Source organism: Melospiza georgiana, chromosome 5 (genome assembly GCF_028018845.1).
Source record: "Melospiza georgiana isolate bMelGeo1 chromosome 5, bMelGeo1.pri, whole genome shotgun sequence".
In the NCBI taxonomy this organism is placed as follows: Eukaryota; Metazoa; Chordata; class Aves; order Passeriformes; family Passerellidae; genus Melospiza; species Melospiza georgiana.
This window is the reverse complement of record NC_080434.1, coordinates 51,414,171-51,435,628: the sequence shown is the minus strand read 5'-3', so window position 1 is coordinate 51,435,628 and position 21,458 is coordinate 51,414,171. Positions and strand designations below refer to the sequence as shown.

The 21,458-nt window shown below is 36.4% G+C and overlaps 1 protein-coding gene across 1 annotated transcript in view; it reads left to right on the top strand.

Annotated features, from left to right (window-relative positions):
- UBE2K (ubiquitin conjugating enzyme E2 K) overlaps positions 1-21,458 on the top strand; it is a 43,805-nt gene that overhangs the window by 6,828 nt on the left and 15,519 nt on the right. Inside the window, exons 2-4 of the mRNA XM_058024284.1 lie at positions 10,138-10,231; positions 15,417-15,475; positions 17,922-18,004. Coding sequence (XP_057880267.1) covers positions 10,138-10,231; positions 15,417-15,475; positions 17,922-18,004 — 236 coding nt within the window. The remainder of the gene's footprint in view (positions 1-10,137; positions 10,232-15,416; positions 15,476-17,921; positions 18,005-21,458) is intronic.

Below are 21,458 nucleotides of genomic sequence, written 5' to 3'. Positions count from 1 at the left end.
CTTTTTTATGTTATTGTGTATCCAGTGGGGTCCAGATTTCCAGTGAGTGGTCTACATATCAGTTGGCAGAATCCTAAACATTTTGGGAGTAAGTGGAAAACAGAAAAACCTAAGTCTGCTTTGGAGTCAGACTCATTTGGTTGTTTTTGGTAATGTCATAAAAACCTGAGGAAGGAGAGCAGTCCCTTGTTACAGGAGTGGATTAATCAGTTTAGGACCAGGGGATAGATTGGAGCTGATGATGGTACCCTCTGATAACAACCCTCTATGAACCTAAAGCAGTGCTAAAAATTAGCCAGTCCTTTACCAATTCCAGTCTTGCATTCATTCTTCTGTGCTTGTTTTCAGGAGTTCTTTTAATAGAAAGGAAGTGTACGAGTCCTAAGGTTAGTTCACTTTATGTAGTATGAGATTTAAATAAAGTTAACATTTTATCATAATAAATTTGTGTAAGTATAAACTGCAAGAAACTGCTGGGTAACAGTCCAGTGGTCTTTATTTTTCATTAAGCTAGTGCAAGTACTTAGAGTGTTTCTTAAATTATTTACCTGTTAAATGGTCTTTAGATTCCTGGATTCCATAATCCTAATAAGGACTGTTGTCATTATACTTCATCACTTTTACACTAATAATTGCTGCTGATATTAAATTGAGAAAATGCTTTAGGTTAAAGTTTATCATTAACAGGCAGGCTATCTCATTGTCTTTGACAAGCTAAGTAAAATTTCTGCAGTTTAGATATAGCAAAGGAATCGACTCAGTTATTTTATGGCAAAGAGTAGGAAGGTTGGCAGATAATATTCTATATGGCACTCGAGGGAGGTTTCACAGAATCACTGAATATTCTGAGTTGGATGTAGTCCACTTCTGCAGTCTTGATTTATCCAAAATTTTCCTTTGAGATTATATCAGTGTTAATATTTGTAATATTAGAGTTGGGAGCACTTGAATATGCTTGCCCTGAGTATTTAATGAACTAATATCTGCATCATAAATAAAGTATCTCTGTGAGTAGCAAAAGTAACTTTCTTTAGTATATTGCAACAGAATTCTGCTAAAGTAATGGATTGCTCCTGTCTGTCCTTCAGTGTCTGCACAGGAGGGAGATGCTGTGAGTGTCAGTGGCTACAGAGGAAATTTCATTCAGTGTTGTGCTTTATGGGACACTGTAAAAGTCAGGCCTGCAGTGTAACTCCAGTTTGACTGTGCCAACATCTGGGAGAGCTGGGCTCATCCTGAGTGTCATTCTTCTGTTGGATGGCTAATAAGGGCTGTCCTGTCTATTTGTCACAAAATATGTAGGGAACTAATTGAGGGCCACTATTTCATAATTATTATTCATTATTAGCCAGTATGATCAACAGTTCAGATTGGGAAAGACTAATGAAAGACTGTAAGTCTAATTACTTTTAAAGAAACAAGTTTAAGGTAACATGCCTTCAGATTCTAAATACATCTATGGAATGTTTCAGGAAGGGAGGAAGAAACTCAAACACACAAATACATTAGTCCATATTTTACTTAAACAGGTATTTTAGTTCAAGCTGATAATATTTTACTTTTTATTTTTAGCTGAAAAGGAGCTGTGAGGAAGTATTTTTGAGTTTTTGCTGTGTTAGGATGTGTTAAAGTACTGGAGGCTGTGATGGAATAAGGCAGCATACATGAATGGAAATCATGGTAGCTGGGTTGTATTTTCTTGGGAGGCTCTTAGAGCCTTCATGGTGTTTAGGTAAGCCCTTCCACTTTGGAATAAGGGTGTCCATGTGGGAAGCTAGCACAGAAAAACTGTTCTTGAGCTATTTTTGCTAGTCTGCAAGCTCTGAGACTGTGATTGAATTAGCATAATCAATTTAAAATGAACTGAATCCTGTGATTCCTTCATATGTAGAATTGCTAACCTAAGTAGGGTAGATACATGGAATTTACTGCAGAGTCTGCATCAAATGGGTTTGTATGTTCATAATATGGCTAATTCAAAGACTGGTTCAAAATTATTATTAAAGCGTGCTTTATCTGCAGGGTATTTCAGTTCTACATCAAAAACAGAACCATGTATAAAAAGATAGGAAAAATGCATATTTTCTTTCAGCCCTTACTCTTCTGAAGGGAGCAGGAGTCCTTTGCACTGTGCCCACACTGATGTCGAGTATCTTAGCAGGCTCTTGCACACAGTTTGTGCTCTGAGGGCCTGTCAGTATCTTGCATAGCTGGACATGGCCTGTGCAGGGGCCCTTAGAGGAGTGCAGGAGAGAGCATGAGCAGTTATGTACACACCTTTCATGGCTGGCACAGCTTTACCAGTGTCACCACACTGTCCCTCAGTGACACAAGCAGTGACTGTGTAACTGCACTTGGGGCTTCTGCCACAAGAGCTGGGGCAATTACACCTCTGGTCTCCCAGACTGATGTGATGGGTTAGTCAGAAATAGTTTGGACAGACATTGGAGCTGAAGTTTCAGAATTCTTTTAACTAGTCCTAAGGCAGTTCCAGGGAGCAGTGTCACATTCCTCTTCCAGACTCATCTCTTCTTCCTGTTTTTGTGCTTCTCTTACTTGCAGTGTTCAGTGGTGAATCAAATCAGGGGTTGGGTTAAAGTGAAAGAACTGTCTTGCTGATGTGTGCTTATTTCAGATGTTTGCTGTGCAGTTGTGTGAGTGCTATTACAAAATCTTACCCCCTCATTGACATTAATTCTGTGATAAGAAGGGAAGTAGGACCTTGGCCGCTGTTAGACTGGTTTAAGGCACTGTGGAAGTACAGTGTCTTAAGTGTTTTGGTAGAGTGATGTTTCAACACCTGAACATTAGCAGGAGTGGGTATTTACCTACCTTAAATTTAAAAAAATTGTGCTAAAACTTTGTGGTGCTACAGGTCTAACTCTTGAAAAATGAAGATGGTTTTAATATTTGAGATGTTTTGTGTTCTGACAGGAAAAGAATATCCCTCAGTATTGTTCTTTTATATTGTGATAGATGTGAAAATTCTAGACTGTCTAAGCAACAGTAATACAGAATTCACACAGTATTCATGCTTGTAGCTCCTTAGATACATTAAAATACAAGTTACTTATTAGTAACATAGTATTTTTATCAGTAAATGAAACAAATAGTATGCAAAACCAATGTCACCTAGTTTTACTAGGACAGATGTAATGTCACCTAATATATGTTGATATGGGGGGATGAAATAGAATGTGAAGTTTGGTAGAACTTCCATGACTGAAATTATTGATAGGTTTAAAGAACATGGGAGCATTTTAAGGAAATGTATTTCTTGGTATTGACCCTTTCTTATCTAGAGAACTGCTCTTTAATGTGCTTTTGACGGAAGTGTTTCTTCTCTTTGCCCTGCCCCAGCCCTGGGTTGTTTCTGTGGCTGCTCTGTGCGTTGAAGGTCAGCAGGCGCTTGCTCTAGAATGCAGATGTGACCTGCTGAGCTCAGCTGCTAGTGCAGCCTGTGTGCTTCATAGCACTGTGCTGGTTATGTGGCATTTCTGCTTCTCTTAATCATAATAGGCTCAGGGTATGCACTTGATTTTGGCTTTAAGCTGGAGTGAGTCTGAAGGAATATTTTGGAAGTATTGAACTGTTCCCTCTTGCTTTGGTAGCTCTTTGAGGGGGTGGCAGTGGGATTATAAAACTGGTTTTTGGTTGGTTTTTTTTTTTGGTATGTTGAATTTGCTGTTTTTCTGCCTGACAGTGCACTCTACTTTGCTTTCTTGAGTGACACCTCCCTTTTTTATGTTTTCCCATTTCTTGTGAAAGAGGGAACTGAGTGGATGCAGTGTAATTACTCTGGCCTGCTCTGGGGTAGCAAGGGGGTTAAGAAAGGAAAGTGTTAGTTTGAAAAGAAGGGAGATGAGAGTCTGGTATTGACTTCTTAGACAGCAGCTGAAGACACAAACCTTTATTAGGAATCTTCCTTTCTATTGTGTCAGTGAAGGAGGGAGACCTGAACCATTTGGAATAAGTTCAGAATGCTGCCTTAGCAAAAGAACATAAGAAATTAACAAGATAAATATTGCAAAGCAAAATTCCTTTGAATATTTATCCACAGATTTGCAAAGAGTTGGTAAATAGGATAAGAAGGATGAAGTTGGTTTTGTTTTTAATTTATTTAAATGATTGTTTTCTGGAGTAAATTGCTGCTGAAATATTGGAGTCTTTTGCTCAAAACAAGTTGACTCAGAGTACTTATGGCCTTGTGCAAAAATCATGTTATGGATTTCACAGGGATAGTCAGGTGATCTTTTTCTGTAAATCTGGTGAAATATGTTCATGAGAGGTTTTGATGTAGGATAAGACTGTTGTGTTGGCATATAAAATGAGTGGGAGGGTAAAAAGAGTTTATAAGGCACTAGTAACTTTATAGTATAACAATTTAATTTTGCTATCATGGCTTCAGACTAGGGTGAAGGATTTCTCACTTAATTTGGCTTATTAAATATTGAACTTTGTAATGTCAGTATAAAATGTTCGGATGTTCAAAAGTACCTACTTCACATTTGTAAGTCATGGTTGTAATTAAAGAAGTAACTAAATTTTTATTATATTTTAGTAGGTTCAAAAGTGGTTATTGCCAGTTTACCTCATGGATGAATCAAAAATTTTAAAATCCTGTCACAAAGATAAAGAAGTAATTTTATTTTGTTTCTGTGATTAGGGAAACAATTAGTGATTGAAAACATTTTGCGTATACAAAACCTCCTTCACAAACTTTGTCCTTGGTTGAGAAAATTCCAGAGAAAGTTTTTAAGTTTATTTCTTAATTTTTGCTGAAATTTTGCATGTACATTTTTAAAGATTTTTGTCACTTCCTTAAAACTCTTTCTTAGTGTGTAAGAGGCTAGTCTTAAAGCCCTGAATGATTACAAAGTTTTAATACATAGCTGATTTTAGTGCAATGTTTGTATGCATCATTTATCACATATATGTATATTTTCAGGCTAGTTTTTTCTGGTTTAGTTTTGTTTATGTACATACATGCATCTGTTTCTAGAGTTTTCTGAGTTATCTTCTGTAAAACAAAGTAAATTAACCAAAAATAACAGCACTTGATCCAATATAGAGTATGTATAAATAATTTTATAAGACCAGTAAAATCACAGACTGAAGGTAATTAATTCCTGTGTGGTATAGCAGGGTTTTGTGATTTTGCTTGGTTTGGTTTTGTTTGTTTGTTCTTTTTGTTGTTGTTATTGGAGGTTTTTTTCCCCACATACAACATAATTCAGAAGTGGCCACTAGGTTTTAATTTCCAGATCTTATTCTGTTTAAGGTGATTTTGTGTCTTGCTTTCTGTTTTTCTAAATGGTATTTATCACCTTGTCCCTTATACCCAAAGATACTTGATTGGAATTTGCACATGGTATCTAAATATGTAAGGAGAGACAGATCTAGAACATACAAGTAACAATTTGACACTGCTTTATTGTTTTTAAAATAACATGCTGAAGTTACTAATATTGCTAATAAACATAATTTTCTTTTTTAGTTTTGACACTAATAGTTAAAAACGTATTATGTTTGCTAATGGATGCATTCATGTTTCTGTAGAGTAATTCATTATTCAGGGATTGAGGGTCTGATGTCAATAAATTGTCCTGGGGGGAGTAAGTAGAGCTGATTGGTTCTAGGAAAACTTCACTCAAAACTTTTTTTGTATGTTGCCATCATCCAGTATTAACTTTATGATGTTTGGTAGCCGTGGCTGACATTGAAATGTGGCTTCAGTCTTTATGAAGTAGACTTACCCAGGATCAAACTTTGAATATATAATTTTCTTCTGCTTTTAGTAAATCTAGTAAATAGTATTTTGTTTGTGAGAAATAAAATTCAGAAGAACAATGCAGTTTTTATTATCTTAATATGCTCTTTTGTGTTGATATGTAATGGTTTTGTCTGTTTATTTTATGTCAAGGAAAACACTGGATTTTTAAGAGTAGAGGTACTGGACTAGTGAAGAGGATAATAGGCCATGAAGAAATGAAAGAGGTTTCTAAAGGCAGGTTGAAGAAGAGAGAAGGAAATGGTATTGAAAGCTCAGGAAAAAGGTTGGATTTCCTGCAGAAGGCAGACAGGCCCTCAGAATGGGCAGGCCCTCCTTATTAAGGCCTGTAGACTATGGTGAGTAAGGAGAAGAGAAGAGCTTGTTATCTGCTGAGAGTAATATTATGGAGTCCAGAGCTGCTCTCTAAAATGATTTTAGTAGAGGTGAAGATGTGTGTTTATGTCTTCACAGTGACAGAACTTACTCTTCAAATTTTCTGGTGGAGTGGATTGTGTGTTCTTTGCAAGGAAGTGACTAAAACATAAAATTAGACAGTATCATTCTGGAATTTTTTTAAGAGGAAGCAGGTGAAGACAAAATATTATCGATAAATGGTTACTGTGATTAAGTGTCCTGTCTTTGGAAGATGCTCACAGAATGACACTTCATGAAGGATTGATTAATTTGGGTTACTTTTTAGAGATAAAGCTTCTAGTAGTGAATAAAAGGTCATCGTATGAATCTTCTCCAACTTGTCTGCAGCATACTTTTAGTTTACTCTTAAACTTGGGTTTAGTTTCCACAAGGTTTCCAATAAAATTGGTTAAGCAGGACTGTAGCATTGCAAAAAGAATCTTAGCAGTTGGGTGGTCTAAAAGACAACAAATCTTTTGACTAGACCCTAGTGTGAATTAAAAAGAAAAATGGCTATGCATAATCCATCTAGACTATCAAGAAAAACAGAGGGAATGGCATCGTGCATTCCCTTGCATGATGCAACAGAAAATTGTTGCATCAGTTTTCCTTTCTCTCTGTCTTGTGTTCTGTTTGTTGTTTGCGTTTTTTTGATCAGTCTTGATCAAAATAATTTTCAGGTGTGATAATGGAAAGTTCTGCTAGTGTTGAACTTGTAGATTTCTAGAGAAGGATTTTACTGATGGACTTCTGTGCACTGCATTGTTACAGAATTCTGCTCTGAAATTATGGAAATAAATGCTGTGAGTAATGGCATGGCTCATATTTCAGGAATTGCTAGCCCAGTGAATTAGTCACTAAATTGTTACTGGATCAACGGGAGGTGAGGCTGTTTTAGACTTGGTGTGGAAGTGTATTGAGGTCTTTGTAGGACTGCTTCTGGAAAATCAACTTGGGGTGTGAGATCACAAGCTGAGTCATAAATTCTGTGCTAAGATTATTGGTGTTAGAAAAATTTTGAAGATCACTATTGTTGGTAGAGGTGGAGGGAAGGGATTTGTTTTGTAGAACTGCTAAAATTAGGTAATTTTATCCTACATGATCCTCATTAAAGAGAAATGTTGTAGGAAAACACTCCGGATTTAATTTGTTTAATAATCACTTTGGTGCTGTTTTTCCAGGAATGAAGGATAAAGCAATACTTGTCAAGGTGAAGCTGAGCTGAACCTTGAAAAGTGTCAGAATAACATGGAACAAAGGATATTCAGCTATTTGAAGAAAAAATTAATTTGGTATATGGAGGACATGGTAGAATTTAAACATGAATACAAAATTAAGTTAATCCCTGCAATAAAACAGTGCAGTATTGCTGTTTTTCCTTAAGGTGCTGTGCACAGCAAATAAGGGCATGGAGACAGCTACAGCTGTAGTAATGGAAGCAGTCATCTCAAAGTGGGAACCAGGATCACTGACTCCTGAAAGAAACTGATCTTAGGGACAGACTGTGTGTTTGATTGCTTTTAAACAAATTTGTGGAGTTGGAAAGGATTTGTTGTGAAAAACAGCCAGTGTAATACTAATTGAAACTGAATATGAAGGAGAATACCCAGGCTGCTACAAGAGTGTGCAAGAGGTCACTGAGGAAAAGCAGAATGTGAAGTAGGAAATGAAGCAAGCTGCAGCATGGATTTAACCATAGATTGTATCATTGAAATTCATCCTGTTTGCTATTAGTACAGTCCTCTAAATGAGAAGTTATTTGCAAAGGACAAGAACTCCTGGTGTCAAGGTGGAGCTTGCCAGGTGATGTTGGCTGAGGGAGAGCAGGAGAAGCTCAGCTGAGGTTTGAGTGACTGCAGTACCTGCACAGAGAGTTACAGTGACTCACCTGTATTGGTTATTTAACCCACTCTGCTGCTTTGGGAATGAAGAGTCCATGCACAGGGGCAGTACCTCTGACAAAGCTCTGTGCAGTCACTGGAGAGGACAAAAACTTGTGCAGGAATCCTTGCTGGGTCTCTTGTCACTTGATCTGAGCCTTTTCATGCTGCCATGAAAAAGACAGATTTCATCTTTCTTAGGTTATACTGGTTGTGATGTGTCTTCAGTGGGTGCAACAGAGTGCTCATGGCTCAGATTCTGAGACATTGTCTAAATTTGTGTATGCAGGGCTGGTTAGGTGATCATGGGACATAGTAGTGAACCTTTTATAAAAAAATCAGTATGGTGAGATTAGAATTTCATCTCGTTTAAAGCAAAATTAAGGCTGGAAAATCAGTGTAAATGCCATCTATTTTACAAGGGGAATAAATACTAGATATATGAAAAACTTGTTGAAGCTGGGAAGCAGTGCTGTCACAAGTGGGGATAAGTAGATTGTAACTTCTAACTGTACTTGAGAAAGCTTTTAAGAATTATGAGGTGTTGGAACAAGCTACCAGTTGGAAGCATGAGAGCAAAAAATTAAAAGTGATGTTGGAAAGCTTGCAAGAAGATAGGTCACATAAGATCAAGTTCAAATTCAGAGAGAGAATTTTTGACAGTGCCTGGCTGTTGTGGAGAGCTGCAGGTGTTGCCTCATTTGTGTGGATTGGAGGGATCTTAAGTTTTAAATACAAATGTATGTAACTACAGATGTTAAAAGCTCCCAGTTCACTATTGGATTAATTTAGTGAATTAGAATTTTTTACATGGTGAAACTTTTACCTAATCTTTGGTTTTTCTTTATATCTGTGGACATACCTGGTCAGAAGAGCACTCTTTGTTTTGGTGGGACTGATTGAATAGAACATTTGCAGGAAAGAAACAGAAGTAATTTCCCAGCTGTTGTCCAGTGAATGCTGTGTGCCTAATGGTTCATATCACTGGTAGATTCAGGAACCAGCTCGTGGCACCCAGCAGCTTTCTATGACTTAATCCTTCTCCAGTAGCTGCCAGCAACCACCTTTACTCTGAGGGTGAGAAGAAGCACAGCTGTATAGAACTAGTTGGAACAATTTTAAAAGATCTGAAAAGATGCTAACAATTCTTGCAAGAAAATAACACAGGAATTAAGAAATCTGTATTGCAGTCAGTGAGCACAGTATGCAGAAGTAGCAGAATGGAAAAACCTGTAATTCCTTACCTCTGAAAACTTGATGGTACATCTTTCTAAAAGGAGATTGTGCTTTGCAACTCCCCAATAAAAGTTACTGGCTGGGAGATTCATGGCTTTCACTAATACTGCTCTCTGGACCTGGAAAGCAAATTCAATGGCATGAGTAGTTCTAGCTGAACATTTCTGGAGAATCTGTTTCTGGAAAAACATATGTTTTCTCCAGTATCAAAGTACATTATTTTTATTTTGTAGAGAAGTTCATATGGGGTGTGAAAATGTTGAGGAGGTGACAATAAAATTCAAGTGCATAAAGTAAATTGTATCTTATGCCTAAATATTAAAGATATACATGATCTTAAGACTAAAATATTCTGTTTAGATCTTCGTAATGTTAAAAATACTACTCTGTTTGGGGAAGTCTTTTTGTGCTCCATTGCAAGTGACAAATGTCTGTTTTGAAATAAATTGGTCTAAATATGAAAAGAACTGATGTGTAATTTGGTCAATTTAATTTTATAATTTAGATATGTAGAATTAATAGCTGATTTGAAAGATCACAGTCATTTTAAAATGTAGTCAACTTTGAAGTACAATTTTAGATATGTTGCTGGATTGCTTTGCATATTCTAGTGATAGTATAAATAGTACTGAAGTTTCTAATGCTTCACAAGTAGTCTGTTTTTAATGAAGTAAAATTTCAACTGGAAGATAGCTATTAACTTTAGGTTACTATATTTTTAAATGTTTACTTACTTTAAAGTACTGTTCTAAAAATTTAAAGCAGCATATTTTGGGGGAAATTTGTATGTGAAATGCTTACTTATGATTCTTTGTTTCTCTGTTTATTTTTAAGACGAGCAAAAATCAAATTAAAGTAGATCTTGTAGATGAGAATTTTACAGAATTAAGAGGAGAAATAGCAGGACCTCCGGACACACCATATGAAGGCAAGTAAAGTTTTTGTGTATGCAATTGTTGTACATTTCAAGTCATGTGTCTTGAGATGCTTTGTTTGTAAAAATAATTACAGCATAAAATGTAGAGGTACATGTTTTAAAATAGTCTTTTTTTTAAATAAACTTAAAAAACTCTTTCAGTTCAGCTTCTGTGTTCCCTGAGGAGAGATCTGTTTGGCAGTAGGATAGACTATCCCATATCAAGGTTAATTTACAAATATGAGCAGAGTGGTTTAATTGGTATAATTCTGACTTCTAGTTGTTTGTTTACTGTCTTGAGAGCTTGAGCTCCTTAACCATGAAGCATTAAGAAACTTAGCTTCAGTGCATGTATTAACTGTGCATGTATTTCTGTGATCTAGAGAGGTGATCATTCATAAACATTGCATTTCTCCCACCTCAAGCAGAGATGCTGTTGCAAGTTAAATTTGGGATTAATTTTGGGCATCTGTGTGTCCCAGTACTTAATTTATACTGATGTGGGGGAGTCTGTAAGTAGAGCTTCATATCTTTAGCTCTCTTCAAAAATTATACCTTACTGACTTTCTAGTTTATTAAAGCTGGTATTACTAATTATTCATCTCTTACAGTCTGGTAAAAGCCAGGTAACTTCCATAAAGAAGCTTTAACAGAGGCTAGTATAACATGCTTCTTCAGAGATACAAAATTACTCAATAGTGTTGGTACTTGTAAACTTTGTGTATATGGAACTGGCAGACATACCTTCTATTTAAAGTTCTTTCATGATAAGTAAGGATTTTTAATTTTTAAATAAAAAAATTTGAATGGCTTTAAAACATAGTTTTACTTCACTTTTCCATGCCAGGTATCTACTTTGATTTGAATTTGTACTTTCAATAAAAAAGTATCAAGGAGTGTCTCAGGCAAATAAATTGTTTTTTTTGGAATATGAAACTATTTTGCATGTTCTTCAGGTGCTCTAGTTGCTCTATGCCTTTGAGCTAACACTGAGACTTTAGTATTCCCTTGAGATTGGACACATGCCATTTGTCATTATTTTGAAAAAATAAATTTTCATCAGGTGGGGAAAGTACCTGGAAATTGTTCTATAGCTATAGGAAGTGTATGCACTCAAAAGCATTAGTGACTGCTAATGAAAATCTGGTTGTCACATCTTCCCTAATGGAGGACATCCCTTGTGATTTGCTTTTCTGGGCTAGAAGCTGGTGCAGTAGCATTGGACTGAGAGCAGGGAGAGTCTCCCCTCTAGCTTTGGGACCCAGGACAGGAAAAGAAGGAAGAAATAGCCTGACAGTGGTTGACATGGAAGAATACTGGGCAGGGGTGGATGTCAGAAGCTGACAAGAAGGGAAATTAGTCTGGAAGAAAGTAGAAAAGTGGAAGCAGCTGTAATGGTGGGGGTGCCCTGCAGATTCCAGAGTCCCTCAACATTCTAGTAAATACTGGTGGTTTTTCCCTCTCCCTCCCTTGTCCCATGTGTCTCCATCTCATCATCTGCAGATGTATAGTTGACAGATGATAATGTCTGGAAACAATTTATTCTGGTTGTGATATGTGCCTTCAATTTAAAAGGAGAACAATAAAAAGGAGAGTCTCAGGCAAATAAATTGAGAATGTTCACCTAAAATACAGACTCATGTTGGTGATCTATTGAGAAGGGAATCATTCTAGTTAGAATTTAGTATAATATGGGAATCTATAAAATCAGAGGGTTTTAGTCTTGTAAATCCAAGACTTAGTATTGTAATAACTTAATATCTGTATATAGGCAATTGAATACTAGGAAACATCTGAATGGTTGTAGAAGGGTGTTGGTTTTGGTGTTTATTTTCCATTCAGAGAGAATGAAACCTTCTTGGGTCAGTTGGTTTGTCAGAGCTTGCCATTTTCCCCCCCTCCAGGTCAGTATTACCTTGGCTTATAAAATGGGCCTGTTTTAGAGAATGTATTGAGAGTTATTTGAAATTAAATATGTAACACTCATGAGTGTTACATAAGTTAAAAACTGTATAGCAGCTCATGTAGAGGGTAAAAAAAGATTGAAATATCTGTCTGCAGAACTGGGTTCTGTGTGATGCTGAATGATTCAGGTAGACAAGAATTTCTAAAGCTGGGTACTGTGCTCAGATATTCAGCACATCCTGCTAGTGGAAAACAGCAATATGTTTAGTGCAGAATTTGTTGATGTGAAATGCATGCACACTTGCATACCTTTGAGTAGATTTAATCATGAGGATATAGTAAATACCCCTTGGTGGGGGGGAGGGGGGGAGTTTGAACTTATTGTTTATTCTGATTTTGGCAAGGATCTCATGGAAGAGCAATGTGATTGTATGCTTACTTTAATCTAGAAGTCATATGCTTCGAGGAACAAAATGAGAGTTACTGCCAGCCCAGTTTCTGGTGTTTCCTGACATTAGAATAATTTGCTTTGGCATGTTAATATTTCTGTAATATAGTTATATGCATTTATTCCCTTACATAATTATGAAGGGCGTGCCAGTGTTTTTTGTCTTCATTTTATGACTATAGCAGTTATGCATGCTGCACAATTACTGACTGATGTTTTGTCATCTATAATCTGAACAGTGACACAGCAAGAAGTGCTTTATGAAGAAGTTTTATGCAGTAGTTCTGGTCAGACAGTCCCTGTGATACAGGAGGGAATTCTAGAACCATTGTGAAGTGACAGAACAGTTGTTGACCATAGTTGGTGAGGTATCTGAAACCAAACTGCTGCTGCAAATTTTTTTATAGGTAATGTTGGAACATTAGTTAAGAGTGACTGAGAGGAAGAATGCCATCTATTGACAAAATTTACAGCTTTTATTTATCTGTTAGTAGTGTCAACTCATATTGATCAATTACCAGAATATTGCAAGACACCACTTAATTGAAACACGTTTGCATCCAATGTTAAAATGTGTTTGGAGAGAGGACCTTTGAGAGACTTGATTAATGGCTGCTGGATTTTACTTGAGTCAAGAGCTTTTCAGTATTTAGGTTGAGGTTTTGTGGGTTTGGATTTTTTGAGGGTTTTTTTTTTTAAAGCCTGTGTAATATTGTTATTAATTTCAAGCCTAGCTTGCATGTGAGCCACAGCAACTGCAAAATTTATAATAGGTTATTTCTTCAAGGGAAATAGCTAAAAATTGCTCTAACTCTTGTGAGACCTGTTCCAGTAGGACTACAGAAGGAATATTATGCCATTACTGTTTAATTCAATTTCAAGCATTAAATAGCCACAAAAAAAACCATACATATGCATCCTCTTAAAAAATGCTGAAATATTGGCTTGCAGAAATGAATATATTAGTAATTTGTATTTTAAATTTAGTATTAAAAAAATCACAGATTTGTTTGGGTTATGTCTTTAAGCCTGTATTTTTAACCTCAAAGTTTAGTGCAAAACAATACTGTATAAATAACACTACCAGCTCTTCAGTCTCTGGTGAAAGATATTGGTGGCTGAATATCCTATTAGGCAGAAGACTGTAATAGTTTGTGGTAAGCAAGAGAAATGATAATACCTAAGGATAGATTGCATATTACCTTACAAAATGATGTGGCAGCAAAATTGTAGAAGGACTGATGAGTGCAGCTGGTTTTTTTCTTAGAAACAGTTGCTGCTGAATTATGCTTCAGTTCAAAGAAAAGGAAAACCAAACTTCCTTGAGGTGTCTTATTGCTGTATTTCTTCAAAACTGTTTATCCTGTGCTGTCCTGTGAGCAGACAAGCAATCAACATAGACATTACTGTTATAATTTTGGATTTATTGGTCTTTCTTATATAGTACTATCTGTTAAAATGTCTCAAGTTACTTTAGAGTTAAGTGAGAAAAAGAGCAGCTGTAGGCAATAGTGTAAAATTCCAAACTGATGCTCACTAGTTTCAGGTGGAGTGTATTAGACTGAAACACAGTTTAAAAATGAGAGCTCTTAGGAGCTACTAATGTGTTTTTTGGCACAGATGAAAAGATGCCATATACTGTAACTGCTGAGAGGAATACTTGGAGGCCTTTTTTCCCTGTGCATCTTGCTGCCAGTATTGTAACTACTTGAGAGCTGGTTCTGTATACCTTGATTTGCAGAGTAAATCACTGGAAATCTCAAGGAAAATAGATTGCAAATACTTCAGCATTAATTCAGGAAATTGTATAAATTGTAACACATTATACTGACAGAGGGAAAAGGTTTCTGAAAGAAGAGCAGCAGGTTGAAGAAAAAAAATGCAAATGAGAATAAATGCTTTCAATTTTTATAAAAAATGAAATGTCTAAAAATCAGTGTATGTTTTTTAATACCCTGTTCTTTTTGTCATTGAACGGCTGCCTGGCAAATGGCCTTCACTGTGCAGCCAGAGATAGTCTGAGATGGCTCCAGAAGACATAAGTATTGGTAGTGAACTTGAATGTTAACAGAACTATAATGGAAATAGGATAGGGAATGATACTGTGACAAAGAAATCAAACTGAGAAATGTTTAAAACTGGGCAGTAGGAGGGGGTTCAGTCTTCAAGCCTCTGTTATCCTTTATTGTATGCTCTGGCCCTTCATGTTGTATTAATGATGCTGGTGTGTCAGAGTGCTGGCAGAATTGAAACAGAAGTAACTACTTCAGGTGGTAATGTAGCACATAATAAAAATTAAACACTGGTACCTCCTTTATTGTTTTTTTCCCAAAGTGTGGGAACTTTTCTGAAAGAGTTACTTGAACGTATTTGAATTTCAAAAAGTTTAAAATTAAATACAGGTAATTTCAGTTGTGTAATTTGAAGAAAGTTTGTCATGTGGTATCAGAAAAGAGCCAAAATAATGTAATATCCCATGTTGAGCCTGAATATTCCCGTGTCCTCTTTTTTCATCTGTTTAGGAGATATTTGGTTCTTATTTTGGTATATTTTACTAAAAGCATGGAAATGATAAGACTGGAAACGAGAATGTACACAATAAATATACCTAAGAAATATAGGTAGTGATTTGCACAAGCAAACACAGCTTTTCTAACTGACTTTATTGCATTTGTTTGTGAAATAGATAAAATCTAAATGAATGTCCTAATTAATACGGCTGGGTGAATTTGAATTAACTTGAAAATCAGCTCATTTAGAAGTGTAAGCTTTAGTGTCATGAAAGACTTAAGTTTGAATAATGTTCTTTTGGTATAATTTCCAACTTGTTCTTGTCTTTTGCAGGTGGAAGGTATCAGTTAGAGATAAAAATCCCAGAAACATATCCGTTTAATCCTCCTAAGGTACTGCAAACACACATTTTTGGGTAATACAATTTGGCTAACAAGTTTGGTTTGAGTATTCTTATATACTTGTTTGTTTGTTAATATTTTTGTTGTTTTTGTTGTTTTTGTTTTTTTTTTTTTTTTTTTTTTTTAAATTCACTTGTAGACAAGGATTGGAACTGTTACATCTAGGTAGAAAAAAAGCAGGATGCAAAACTGTGTCTAGTCAGAGGTACACTCTGATTGTTCCTAAAAGTACATACTGGGAAATTTTGGGGGAGGAGCTTGGGCCTTATTATTGACCCTAATGTAATGTTTTTCTGACAAGATAAATACAGTTTTCAGGTAGTTTTAAATTATGTGGAGGGTACAGCTGTCTTCCCTCCCCCTCAGCATTGTTGAAGAAATGTTGTAATAGGGATTTATTGGTTCTTTTAATTTCTTGGGCTCCATAAGTTATACTTAAAAGGTTTTTGAATCTAACCTACCAAGTTTCTAGTAATAATTAAATAGAGACTTGTAGTGTTGTATGTCTTGAAGAACCAACAGAGAAATATAATAGAAATAGATAACATGCATGTGGATGAGAGATGAGAAACGGCTGTGGTAAAGTCACTCATATTTTTCACATCTTACTGGCCTTTTAACTTTACTGCATCTTTCTAGAGCTTCAGTTTTGTCATTCCACTCTGAATAATGTTCTCTCCAGCCATGTGCAGCTGTAGATTCCTGTGCCCTGATTTAGTCCACTCTGCAGTGCCTTGAATCAGTAGACACTTGAGTTGTCTGACTCCACTTCTTGATTGGTTTGCTTTTTGTTTGAAAGAGGTCTTTCATGAACATGTCCTAGATTCTTATTATTTTCACCCTGGTATGTAATACTCGGAAGGAACTGGGAAAGAGGAAGGAGGAGAGAGGTGTCAGTTGCTCATAGGTTCTTTGAATTACTTCCTTGGGGATGGAGCAAAAGACACAGAAAATCTTCAAGAAATGTCTGTTGGTCTTCAGTTCTTTAATCTGCACACATTGTGCTGGGACCTAAATTAAGGAGAGCTGAAACAGGTTGCAGATGCTGAAAGATCAGTCTGTATACCATGATTTAGTTGCTGCTTTAGGGCTTGGTGGTCTCAATTTCCAGAGTTCACAGGCAGCTGTTAGAAACTCAGTGCATTGTAGCATAGTACTCTTATTCTGGAGTCTTGAATTGGAAGCCTTTTTGCTTGTGTCTGGCCCTGCCTTTCATCTGGAAGAATTCTTTAGCTTGTTCAGTATGTGCTTTGACAGCCATTGTTAGCAGTCATTCACTGTGAGAAATTATCCAGTATTTACATCGCTTTTTACATTTTCCAAGTGATTTCTAGAGTGGAGGTAGTTAATAAGTGCCTCAGCTGACATGATAGCTTATTTTTGTCCTGGAAAGCAGAACTGTTCTGGTCTTCCCTATTTAGACACCAGGATTGCACTGATTTTATTATAGCCCTGTATGTCTGGTCTTTTGCTGTAGTGCCTGGCAGGTGATCTCTTCACTGATTTGCTTGCAGGTCAGGGGCAAAAGTCAAAAGATCTGTGCTATACATAAAATGTTTTTCAGGAGTTTGGGATGAGAAACAGATGGGTCAGAATCACTAGAAGGCAATTATAGTGCAACATGAAGAAAATGAAGGGGGAATTTCCAAAGGCACGTATGTCCTTTCTGAGGACAGCTTTGGTCTCTGAGACCTTTAAGAGAAAGTGCTGCTTTTACCTTTCTTGGTGTCTTGAAATACTCAGAAAACCCAAACCACCAAACCCCGGTTTTAGTAATGCTTTGTAAACATGAATACACTTTACTGTAAAAATATGGACATGATTCATGAGTGAATGCTGGGACTAGATCCTTTCGATAGCAAAAAAAAATATTAGGAATCTGATTAAGTTTTGGGTTGGTGAACAGCTTTCTGCATATGAGGTAATGAGACAGGATGGTTAGAGACGTAGTAGCATCCACTTTCCAACACATCTGTAGCCAACAGTTTAGCTCAACAGTGAATGATGTTAAGGGTTTCTATGTTAAGGGTTTAGGACTTTGTGAAATCTAGAAAGCCCACTTTTAGTAATGTTAGAAGTTTTTAGTCTGTATTTGACCATCTGCTTGTGAAAACACTTGTATGCTGGAGGATATTTCTAAGTAGCTTTGTGTGATCCAGGATGTGAACACATGAATGTGGGAAAGCAATTAGGGATGAGTTTGGGGAGCTGGAATGGGCAGTAGTCTGTGGTGAGTAAGGCCAGGCTCTAACAGACAGCCTTACAAACTTGAAGCCTCCTGAAATAAGCAATATCACATCTTAGTTCCATTTGTAGTATTATATTTTCCAAATTAGTATTTCTTCATACTGTTACTTAAAATGGTGGATTTAAAATGTTTACTTAGTATACTGCACTTAATCCTGCTTTTGTTTTAAAAAATTGTCTTGTTTTTTAGGTGCGGTTTATCACCAAAATATGGCATCCTAACATTAGCTCTGTCACTGGGGCCATTTGTTTGGATATTCTGAAGGATCAATGGTAAGATTCCACGGGGGTTTAAATGTGCAAAATCAAGTGTACTGGTGTCCTGGATAGGAGGCATCAGCTCACCTTGCTTTTCACCTTATGCTTATAATTTGAGATGTCCTTAAAGTACACGTTATGGTATAGTATAGTGAGGTGCAAATATCCAAATGAAATGATTGGGTGATAATTTTGGAAAGCACTAAGTATTTATTATATACACAGAGAGTTCTTCCAAAAATTTTTGCACTAGGATGAACATTTCATTGTTGACATTTTGGTGGTTTTATATGAGTTAATTTTTAATTTTAGTGCTTTTCTGTTAACAAATACTACCCATTGACTTCTTTGATCAGTTAATTTTACTGCAGAAGTTTTAATAGCCAAAGTCTGTGGAATAGACTTGTCTCCAAACTAACAGCTGCACTCACTGTTCATTTGTTTTTCAAAGTAATTGATTTCATGTGGTTTGAAGATTGTGTACAACAGTTGTATGATAGACATGATACTTAAGATGGCCGTTTTCCTCCATGTCTGCCCCAAAAGAATAGTACTGGAATTCCCCAGCAGATCATACCAGTGTCTCATCCATACAAACTTCAAATGCTTGTAAAGTCAGCAACTTTGTCAAGAGTGCTGTTGGCCAAGCAGGTATCAGTTGGGTTTGAAACAGAAACTTTAGGAGGAGAATGCTGAAGTCTTGCAGGTGACACATCAGGGTATTAATCTTTTACAGATGTATGAGATTATGGCAGTCATCTGGCACAGTATAGTGTAAATTACTGAAATGAAATAAACTGTTGTTTTTCTAACTTTTGGAATGGCATGTTTTCTTACCCTCTCAGAGCACTTGATGTTCTTTCAGGCAATAGAATCTTTCAGTATACATGCTGTGGTACCTGGCAGAGATTTTCTTATCAGTAAAGCTAGTTCACTTCTATACCTGCATCTAATTGTCATACCACCCTACAATTTTACTGGAGATTAATGACTCTTCAGCTGTCCCAGCTGTCCCAGCTCTCCTGAGAGATCGTACTCTGAAGCAGATTAATGAATGGGCATGAGGTTGTCTGGAAGTATCAAAAGGCAACAAAGATGTAAAAAACCCATGAGCTTCAACCTAATTTATTTACCTTTGGGATTGTTAGTCAAAACCTTTGATATTTGAGAAGGACAAACAGGAGAGTTGACCTGTATTCTTGTAGTCTTTGAGTTATGTCTAGCACAGATAATTTGATCTGTGTCTTATTTCTGTTATTTCTGCATGATGAAAAAACCCAAACATTAATATCTTCCTTCTCCAAGACGTATATGGAATAGGAGTATTGGAACAAGAATTTTACTTCTGTTTAATTATCCCAGCTGACACAAGAGGCACTAGTATTATTCCAGTTATATAGTTTTAAACTCTTCTTTTGAAACAGTGTCTTCATTTGGAAGCACTAAGGAGAGAATTGCACAGAACCTGGTGGTGATGGAGGGAGATTTCCTGTATACTATTAATCCCTCTTCAAATGATTCTTAATGTAGTGTGATCTCTTCCTTTTCTAGTGGTGCTATTTGTAAGTTTTGTTTATTTTCGAATCATAGAATGGTATGTGACAATCACTTGAGCATTGTTGAAGTGTTTGTCAAAGCCTCTAATCTTTTGATAAGAACAACCTTATAGCTGTCTCCACTGTTTACTGTTTGAAGCATTTCGTATTGTGGTAGATAGGACTGGTATTCTCCTGAGTATTTTCCTAAAACTCAGTAAGCAATATGAATGGTCAATATTGTTTAAATAAGTTGTTTATTGTTCTTCAATATATGCAGCTTTAGTTAATTAAGAAATGCCCACAGCATAGAATCACAGAACCACAGAATGGTTTGGGTTGGAAGAGACCTTGAAGATTATCTAGTTCCAAGCCCCCTGCCATGGAGAGGAACACCTTCCACTAGACCAGATAAAATTTGAAGTGGCAACATTCATAATATACATGCACACAGACAAAAATAAGTATGTATCAAGGCATACTTGAAAAAAATTACCCTCGGGTTCAGTGAAATACTTGCAGATGCCTTTGGATCTTCTCAGTGGGCAAAGGATTAAAGCTTGAGGAATGGTGAGGGAATTAGCCCAGGCTTCATTGGCTTTCCATGGCAATCCTCAGAGTCTCACAACTTGAGAGTTTGCTGGCTCTGAGAGTCATCCCACTCTGGGAAATGTTGGTCACAGCCTGCTGTGGTCCACAACAACTCAAAGGGTTTCAGTACCATTGTTCATAGATAGGGTCACAAGATGATTGACTTAATTCATCAGTAGATTTCCATCCTGGCTGCAAGGATGAGTTGGTATTTACTGGAGTATTCCTTGAAAAGACCAGTAATAAAAATACTATTCCACTTGATCTCTTGTTCGATGGAAGAAGGAACTAAATGTTTTTTGTTGGAAAACAGGAGCTTGCTAGACAACAGAAATTCTGGGAGCAGACAGGGTTTTTGGTAAGCTCAAGGAAACCTAACTGTCCAGGTGCCATTAATGCAGGCTGAGGCATTCCTGAGACCATAGCTGGCCTAAGGAGGGAGCCAGGGGGAGGATGTACCACCACACACAACCAAAAATAAGTTTTTTGCATGTCTAGGTTGAAAAGTGGTTTGAATAAGATAGCTTCATTAGAAAGCAAGCAAACAAAAAATAAGCAATCCCAGCCCCCCAGATTAATATTTTAATATTTAATTTTTATTAATATTTTAATATTTATTTCACCAGGGATTCAAACTAAATTGGCCAGATGCAATTCTGAAATATACCTGTGGAAGTATTCTAGAAAATATATTAGTTCCACAGTCTCTCTTGTCAAATCTTTTAGCAACAACGCCTGTTTTTGAAGTGCCACTTCCTTGACTTGTAATGCTCTTAACTGAATAATGCTCATTTTGTTCCTGTGTTTAAATATAAGTCTCAAATTTCACTGCATATCTGTTTTTCAGTGAGGTTTGAGAGTTAAAGGACTGGAGAAGTTTGGCCTATGGGCCTCAGCAGGATTTCTGAAAGAGTTAATAAGCTGATAAAATATTCATTTATAGATAGTGAATACAAATACAATAATTTAAATGCATTTATATAGTTTTAAAAAGTCTCTTCCTTAATCTCCCATCCTGTGGTAATTTGCTGTTCTAATGAGCATAGTTGAGATGATATTCTGCATATTGGCAGGAGATTTTATCAGTTTGAAAAGTAATGTCTTTAAATTATTTTTAATGAGTTTAATGAAATTATTTTTCAACATTGTGGGCTTGATACTGAAATTCTTTGCAGCTGTGGATTTTCATCATGTTTTGATTAAGTACCTGTTATGCCAGTTTGTTTGCAAAGCAGCTACTGTTTGCCACTAGAATTATAATAGGGGTAGGATTTTGTAAAAGGAATACTGTTTATGCTTATCTGACATAATTTTCATGATGTGGTTTCACTTACTATGGCCTA